Source organism: Sardina pilchardus, chromosome 23, assembly GCF_963854185.1.
Source record: "Sardina pilchardus chromosome 23, fSarPil1.1, whole genome shotgun sequence".
Classification (NCBI taxonomy): domain Eukaryota; kingdom Metazoa; phylum Chordata; class Actinopteri; order Clupeiformes; family Clupeidae; genus Sardina; species Sardina pilchardus.
The window spans coordinates 22,857,830-22,867,026 of NC_085016.1; the positions used below are offsets into that span (position 1 = coordinate 22,857,830).

At 41.8% G+C, this 9,197-nt stretch overlaps 1 protein-coding gene across 1 annotated transcript; it reads right to left on the minus strand.

The window, feature by feature from the left end:
• Positions 1 to 6,290: 6,290 nt before the first annotated feature.
• Positions 6,291 to 8,941, minus strand: LOC134071788 (complement C1q tumor necrosis factor-related protein 3-like). Its single transcript, XM_062528630.1, has 3 exons — positions 8,768 to 8,941; positions 8,047 to 8,542; positions 6,291 to 6,391 (listed from the first exon to the last, which is right to left on the minus strand). The coding sequence occupies exons 1-3, from the start codon at positions 8,939 to 8,941 to the stop codon at positions 6,291 to 6,293; spliced, it is 771 nt and encodes a 256-aa protein (XP_062384614.1).
• Positions 8,942 to 9,197: the final 256 nt, after the last annotated feature.

The window sequence follows — 9,197 nt, forward strand, 5'->3', positions numbered from 1 at the left end:
CCGTGCACAGGGTCATTTGTGACTTACCTGACAGTACCTAATGAAACGTTATTCTGTAACTTACCTGACAGAATCTAATGAAAAGTTATTTTGTGATTTATCTGACAATATCTAATGAAAAGTAATTCTGTGACTTACCTGACAGTATCTAAAGAAAAGTTATTCTGTGACTTACCTTACAGTATCTAATGAAAAGTAACTTTCTTAAATCTGTCTCACAGCTTCATGTCCTCATGAGCATACTAGAGTTGGCCTCCTGTGTGGTGGATTTATCAGGTCAGACAGGAAATTCTCTTCATAGATTTTATTGAAGTTTCACAAGTTCGTTAGAGAACAAATTGTTATAGTCCATTTTGAATAAAGCGCTGAAGGCGTGACGTTTGTCTCGTGCTGAGTATGAGCAGTCTCACACACCGCTGTCTCAAGCACCTTCGCCCATTTGCGCAGGTCCGTTCAGAGAGGTCTGATGAGTCAGAGATGTCAGAGAGATCAGAGATGTCAGAGAGTGACGCGCAGGTTGGAGGCCGCTTTTATGCGCAGCTTGGGTTGCCGGGAATTGCAGTCCTGCGCGATGTCTATCAGGCAATTAGTGTCCGGGCCTGCTTAAAGCGACAACACAGTAAAAAGACACAACACACTCCGGCCCGATGAACCAGGTCGGAGAGCTATGTTCATCATTTACAGCTCCAGGTTATACAATAACTGTATGGGTCTTCTTAAAACATTTGTTGAAGTTCTTACTTGACATGATCTCACATGACCGTCTCTTCCAATAAACAACTCTTCAACTTTTCCTAACTTCCACATGTGTCTTGGGATTTTATCCTCTTGAATTAATACAATGTCTCCAACTTTGAATTGAGATGTATTAACATGTTTCACTGTATGTGCTGACCTTAATTGTAGTAGATATTCATTTCTCCAGCGTTTCCAAAACGATTCAATGATCCGCTGTCTGTATCTCCACCTTTTGGTCAATGCTTCGGCGTTCGCTCCTTGCACATCTGTCGGACTTGGCTGCGGGGGTAAGGTTGTCAGTCTCTTTCCTACTAAAAAGTGTGCAGGGGTTAGAGGCAACAATTCTTCACTGTCTGGGTACAGATATGTCAATGGACGTGAATTAATTACTGCTTCCACTTCGATGATAATTGTTTGCAGTTCTTCAAACGTCAGGCATGCTCTACCCAGTATTTTGCGAACACAGGTCTTCACAGTGCGTACCAATCGTTCCCAAAATCCTCCCCACCAGGCTGCTCTCTCAACGATGTATCTCCATGTTATTTGTTTTCCTGCGAACAAAACTTGCAAATCTTTGCTCTTCATTACTTGCCACATCTCTTTAAGATCTTTGTCAGCTCTTTTAAAAGTCTTCGCATTATCAGAATAAATTGTGTTACATATTCCTCTTCTAGCGATAAATCGCTTAAATGCCATTAAAAAAGCTTCTGTGGTCAAGTCTGAAACTAGTTCCAAATGCACAGCTCTTGTTACAGCACATGTAAATAAGGCTATGTATGTCTTCTTGTGATTAGGTTTGATATATAATGGACCAGCAAAGTCAATACCAGTTACCTCAAATGGTTGAGCTTCTGTAATTCGTTCTTTGGGTAGCGGAGCTTCGCGCTGTTGGCTCGGCTTGACTTTTGACTTGCGGCACACCAAACATCTCAGCACCACTTTCTTGCACAGTTGACGTCCGCGTAATATCCAGCTTGCTTCTCTTACTTGCGTAAGCGTGTCTCTTACTCCAGAATGCAGTACCTCTTCGTGCGCTTTTCTCACAATCAATTCTGAGAATCTGTGGTTAGTTGGAAGAATCCATGGGTGTTTCACCTCATGCGGCAAAGTGCTCTTCTGCAAGCGTCCTCCAACTCGCAAGATTCCTGCATCGTCAAGAAAGGGGTTAAGATTTAACAGTTTAGATGTTCGTGTAAGTTCCTTTCCAGCACACAAGTTTTCCATATCTGCAGGGAAGCTTTGATTTTGCGTGTTTAAAATCCAATATAATTGAGCATTTCTTATTTCTTCGGCACTCAATTCTCCGTTCAACTTTTCTGCATGTCTCGCATTATGAATGAATCTTTTAATCCATGAAGTTATTCTCAATACCTTTTGCAAATCACTATGCTTGTTCAAATCAAACAATGGTTCTTCAATGTCGTTTTCGTTTACCTTGTTTGCTGTGACTTGATTTTGAGAAATACCTTCAGCGATCTCCGTTGGTTCTGTTGACTCCATCTCCAGCTCTTGCGCTTCGAGCTCATGTAGCCACTGCGGCCCTTGCCACCATAGGTCGGCTTCAATCATGGAATCTACAGATATCCCTCTTGTACCGAGATCTGCTGGGTTGTCCTGGCCTTTACAATGTTTCCAATTTTCTGGCATTGTCAACTTTTGGATTTCTGACACACGGTTGGCTACAAATGGTTTCCATTCTTTTGCGTTGCTCTTTATCCAATGTAGCGTTATCATGGAATCTGTCCAAAGTTTCAGATTGCTTTTATCCAACTTCAAATGTGTGACAACATACGTTCCTAGTCTTGCTCCAATCACTGCTCCTAAGAGCTCAAGTCTGGGTAAAGTAGTTGGCTTTAATGGGGCTACTCTTGTTTTTGCTGCGATTAAACTACTGCTGCAATAACCGTCTGCATTGGCTATGCGCATATACGCTGCTGCGCAATATGCTTTTTGACTAGCATCGCAGAACACATGCACTTCTTTAACTTGAATGGGCTCACCTTCTGGCAGTGAATCATATCTTCGTTGCACAGATAGCTGTTGTAAAGTTGGTATCTCTGTACACCACTGTTCCCATTTTTCACTCAAATCTTCTGGAAGTTCTTCATCCCACTCGATTCCTCTTTGCCATAACTCCTGAAAAAGGCATTTTATCCTGATAGTGAATGGGGATAAAAATCCGATTGGATCAAACAGTCTAGCAGCTGATTGTAACACTCCACGTTTTGAATTGACTTTCTTTGCCAAAAACTGTACCAAGTCGTCCACTTCAAATGTAAATTCATCATTGTCTGTTTTCCATGTGATTCCAAGCACTTTCAATGTTGATTGGCCTTTGATTTCTGCTTTTTCTATGAACTCTGTATGTAGCCATTTTTCTTGCAATTCTTTTGCGTTCGTTTTCCACTTGCAAAGCACCATTCCGGCGGTAGACATGATTTCTTTCGCTTTTAGCGCTAGGTTTTCCGCTGATTTCACATCTGCAGCTCCAGTAATCAAATCATCAACATAAAGACTTTCACGCATAATGTTGACCACTTCTGGATAGATGGTTTCGTACCTCTCAAGATGATGTCTGATTGTCGCTGCCAGCAGAAAAGGGCTTGATGTCACTCCGAATGGGACTCGAGTCATTCTCAAGGTTATGAGATTGGCTTCTTCACTGTTACCTGGCTTGTCCTTAGTCCATAAAAACCTCAAAGCATCTCGATCTTGTTCATTTAATAAAATTTGTAAAAATGCCTTGGTAATATCTGCCATCAGTGCCACTTTGTGTTCACGGAATCTTAAAAGTATACTCAAAAGTTCAGGATTCAGATTTGGGCCTGCGAATAGACATTGATTTAGAGATGGACTATTATTCTCATGAGAAGACGCATCAAACACTACACGCACTTTGGTTGTAGCTCTGTCTTCCTTCACCACAGCATGATGGGGCATATAGTAAATAGGACTTACTGTGTTGGCTGAATTTTCACTGGTCACTTCTTCAATTATTCCTTCCCGCAAGTAGTCTTGCATCACTGCGTCATACCTCTCGTAAAGAGACTGTTCCTTGCTAAATTTCTTGGTCAGATTGGTGAATCTGCGTTTAGCTACAGTCCAATTTGATGCCAATTCACAGTGATTTTCTTTCCAAGGCAAACTTACTTCGTACCTGCCTCCCTTATTGATCACTGTTCTTTTAAACTTCTGAATGGCCTCGCTTTCAATGACACGTGATTCCTTTTCTGGGTATATTCCTATGGACTCAGTTTCCCAAAAACAGCGCAGCTGATTGGATAGTGAAACGTCTTCGGCTACACTGACATGTAGCACGTCAATGTCCACAGGTTCTGTAGTGACTTTCAGCACTGTCGCTGTCCCTTGTAGCAACCATCCAAACTTGCTTTCTATTGCTACCAGCGAGTCACTTAAGCGCTCCATTTGTCCGGTCACAATTTTCCAGTAATAGTCCCCTCCTATGAGAATTCCAAGCTCCTCGTTCTCCATGCCTCGAATAGGCACGTCCGCCACTTGACGTCCTTTTTCTTCCAGTTTTCTTCTGATGTTCTGATCTGCAATTTGCAATTTAGAAGTACAAACATGCGGGGTTTCTAGCAACTCTAGAACTACATGTTGTTCTGTTTTAATATTTCTAAGTCGTACTTGTACCTTTCTGCATTTGATCAATTTTGAAGTTGCTGATGCAAATGTGTGCAGATTGAGTGTTTCTTCACCAATAACTGGCAGATTTAGTGCTCTTGATAGATTCTCCTGTATGAAACTTCTTTGACTTCCTCCATCCAGTAGACATCTCACAAGCTGGTCTTGCATTGGCGTTTCGATCCAGACTATTGCTGTCTGCAAGAATGTCGTGCCACTTTGATTGGACTGTACTGGGGATACTGACACTACTGTATCTGATAAGCCTACTTCAGGTGTATGTGAAGTTACAGTGCTTAAGGCATGTTGAAAACAAACAGTTTTGTGATGTCTTCGGCCGCAACCTTCGCATTGTATTCCTTGCGCTCTACAGTTGCGCGCGATATGTTTCGCACCTAAGCATACAAAACATCGGCCTTGTTTGCGCAGTTTGTCTCTTCTCGCTTCAACACTGTGCACGTTGCATTCTCTTGACTTATGCGTTTTTTCGTTGCAAAATAAACAGTGTGTCTTCTCTAGCGGACACATGAAATGTAGCTGATGTTGGAGCATAACTCTTTCTTCTCTCAAACACTCTTTTATCGCGGTCTCGTAAGGAGTCTTTTTCTAACACAGGGCCCGTTTGTCGCTGGGCTACACAGGCAGTTCGTTCTCGACTAACAACTTCCTTCTGTAAGAATTCCATTAAGTCTTTTACATTCAGAGCTTCTTCTTCCTTCAGTTGTTTCGTGAATTCGAGGGTTATTTCTTCAGGAATCATTTTCATCAAGATAGGGCAGAGTAAACAGCCGTAGGCATCTGATACTACTCCCATTGCGTCTAAGCTACGTACTTGAACTTCGCATTCATCGTATAAGTTGCGTAGCGCTACAATGTCTGTTGCCTTTCTAACTGGAGTCAAATTGAGCAATTTGTTCATATGCGCATTAATAACCAAATCTTTTCTTCCAAATCTATTCAGCAGCATTTTGATTGCATGATCATAATTTGCTTCGGTCAATGATAAGCCTGCTACAACTTTCGCTGCATTACCATTAAGAAACGATTTGAGATAATTAAACTTATCAACTTTTCTTAAATGTTCGTTGTCATGAATTGCACTCGTAAACTGGCTCCAAAAGTTTTGCCACTTACTTATGTCTCCACTGAAGTGTTCAATCGACAGCTTTGGTAGTTTCATCACTGGAATTCTATTCGTCTGGTTTGTCGTCTGTGAAGATGTTTCGCTTTCATCATCTCTGATTTTTTCCAAAAACTTCTTTGTGCGCAGATAAGCAATTTTTATTTCATCCACATATTGCATGGCTCCATTTACCTCATCTTCCAACTCATCCGTTGGCGTGTTTCTCTCTATTTCTATATCCAATTCTTGCAGTGAACTTTCTCTGTGACTTAATTGCTCGTTCCATTCTTCAAGAGTCTCTGGATTTGGCTCTTCTTTCCGTAATTCTTCAGCAATTCGATTAACTAACTTTGTCACTGCTGTTCTAATTGTTCCTCGCACTTTCTTCAATCTTGGTAGCTTATCCATTGTTCTCTTCTTCGGTGCTCACCTGTCCACACCTGTAGTCACTCAGGTAATCCACGTCTCAGGTAGGGAATCTTCTTCTCGTCTTTTTCCCTCCAGATCCTTCTTTTCCCTCTTCTCCCGGGTTTCGGCACCAAAAATGTGGTGGATTTATCAGGTCAGACAGGAAATTCTCTTCATAGATTTTATTGAAGTTTCACAAGTTCGTTAGAGAACAAATTGTTATAGTCCATTTTGAATAAAGCGCTGAAGGCGTGACGTTTGTCTCGTGCTGAGTATGAGCAGTCTCACACACCGCTGTCTCAAGCACCTTCGCCCATTTGCGCAGGTCCGTTCAGAGAGGTCTGATGAGTCAGAGATGTCAGAGAGATCAGAGATGTCAGAGAGTGACGCGCAGGTTGGAGGCCGCTTTTATGCGCAGCTTGGGTTGCCGGGAATTGCAGTCCTGCGCGATGTCTATCAGGCAATTAGTGTCCGGGCCTGCTTAAAGCGACAACACAGTAAAAAGACACAACATCCTGTACATTCTAATTTAAAAAAAAAAAAAAAAATTGTGAAGTGGGAATTATATGATTCATTTGTTTTCCTTCTCTCTACACGAATCCATCCAAAAAGGACCTCCTCGGAGAACCAAATGATGTTTTATGTCTTTAATGGGATGTGTCACAATACTCTAGACTCAGTGAATCAGCCAGGAGCTTCTTCCAAGTGTGGGACAGCTCGTGTAAGTCTGAACACTAAAACCCATTAGACTATATACACAACGCACACTTACAGTTATCTGCCAAATACAATAAACGGTAACACTTTATTTGAAGGGGTCTACATAAGGGTGTCATGTAACCGTCATAAGAATGACATGACACATGTCATGCACATTAATGACACATTATTGACGTTTATGACTGTTGTCATAATGTGTCATTCGGTTTTTGCTATGTCAAGTTGACATTGTTTAAGCGTCATCATTATGACAACTTGACATTAGGCAAGATGACAATATTTGACGCCATCTTTGTCATGATATTAGGCAAGAAAATGTAATCAGTTTACAATATTGTCATGACAACTTGACATATAACTGTGTTTGGCCTGACTTATCTTCTAGGTTTTTTAAGTGATGAGCCTAAACAATGGGCTGTCATGACACCCTTATAAATTGGTCATGAATACTTTTCTTGACCTCAACTACAGTGGTACAGTTTTGACTTGTCATTAAGCTGTCACAAATAACCATTACTGACCAAAATAGTTTTCTGACAGTGTCATGAATACTTACCTTTGACCTCAAGTACAGTGAACCATCTGAGATGTTTCCTGAACATGTCATGAAGTGCCATTACAATGTCATGTAGGTTTCATTCTGTACATTTTACATTTCTTGAACATTGAGAATTTCGTTTTTTGTTTGTCTGTTTGTTTATTTTATGATAGTAACCTCTGAAGAATGCATAATTGTCTACACCAATTACTATAGATATATAAAACAGGAATGTCCAACCATTCAGAGGTCCACAGATGGTCAGTAGCCTAGTTCACTTCCCAGTATGATGAATACTTTACAACTCGTATAGTAAAGTGACATTTGAAGTAGACTTCATAAAATATTTATGAGATGTTTACAAACGCTGGAGAGGATCCATACCTTGTAGGCCTATATGGATTACTACTGTAGATTGTTGGACTTTTATTTTGACAAGTTTTCATCATTTTGTCTTCCACATTCATGAAAGTGTTGGTATGAATGTTTAGTCATGTTTCATGAATCAGTCATGAATGCTTCATGTGCAGTTCATGACAGCTGTTATGAATGTGTTATGAATGAACCCGTCAAGTAAAGTGTTACCCAATATTCTTTATGGACATTTTACAAGACAAATGACACAACTTATGTGCAATAGTATGAGACACCAAGGACTCAAAAAAGAGAAATAAGGATTAGGATTCATTGCTGAATAGGGTCTGTGTGTGTTTCAAGAAAGCAGTACACACACACCTCACACACATTTGCTTTATGCTAATGCTTAATTTGTGCAATCATCACCCAGCATGAACAACACAACAACAGGGTTCATTTGCTCAAAAATATTTGTACTTTATTTATGACTTGTCAGCATCAGCATCAAGTTGAGCACTGTGTTCCATTCTGAGAGGAAACAGCAGGAAGCCACTGAAGGTGTTGCGATTAGAAGGATCATCATAGAGCCACATGCCTGCAGGGAGTCGCATGTTAACTACATCTCCCTCCTCCAGCTGCAGAGAAGCACCACTGGACAGATAGGTGTCCGTTGCATCAGTATCATACTCCCACAAATACATGATCTGCTCTCCATTCTTATTCATCGTGATACCCATACTGCGTGAGGATAGGATATCCATGACAGTGAATCTGAAGTAGTAGACTCCCCTGACTGGAGCTGTGAAGAAGCCTGTTGTGCTGCTGTAGGCCTGTCCAACATTGGTGATGATTTTAGTGAAGACCAAGTTCAAATCAGTGTTCCCAGACTGTATGTATCCTGAGTCAGTCAGAGCTGCTGAGAATGCCACCTTGGGTTGCTCTGTGATCTCTTCCTCCAGATTCACTACATCAGTCTCAGTAGCTGCCAGTCTGGTCTTCACTGCTGTCAGCTCTGCCTCTTGTGCTGCAGTTTCCATCTTCAGGTTCTCCACCTCAGTCTCACTGGCAGACAGTCTGGTCTCTTGTGCTGCAGTTTCCATCTTCAGGTTCTCCACCTCAGTCTCACTGGCAGACAGTCTGGTCTCTTGTGCTGCAGTTTCCATCTTCAGGTTCATCACTTCAGTCTTCACAGTGGTCAGGTCTGTGTGTTGTGCTGCAGTTTCCCTCCTCAGATTCACCACTTCAGTTTCACTAGCAGCCAGGCTGGACTTCAGCACGGCCATCTCTGTGTGTAGAGCATCATTCTCAGTCTCCATTGTGTACAGCAGGAAGTTGGTGTTCTGTAGCTCATTCTGGGTGAAGCTCAATGTTGTTCTCAGCTCCACCACTGTGGTTCCAAGGTTATACACCATGTCTCTGAGTTCTCTGAGCTCAGCAGAAACGTCCAGCTGGGTAGTGACCACAGCAGCAGCAGCAGCCCCAGTGCTCTGGCTCTCTGTCTGAACTTCAGTCTGGGTGCTCTGAGTCTGAGCTCCACACATGGAGAACAGCAGCACCAGCAGTGGGATGACGACCCTCATACTTATTACAACTCTCTGACTGTCTAACACAGTAGTAGTAGTAGCAGTGGTGACACTAGCAGTACTTATTGTGGTAGTATTAGTTGCA

Coding starts and splice junctions, on each gene's coding strand:
- LOC134071788 (XM_062528630.1), bottom strand. CDS start 8,941: ATGGTGTATAACCTTGGAACCACAGTGGTGGAGCTGAGAACAACATTG. Junction 8,543..8,767: donor CTGCTAGTGAAACTGAAGTG/GTGAATCTGAGG, acceptor GCACAAGAGGCA/GAGCTGACAGCAGTGAAGAC. Junction 6,392..8,046: donor TCCTCTCAGAATGGAACACA/GTGCTCAACTTG, acceptor CGCTTTAAGCAG/GCCCGGACACTAATTGCCTG.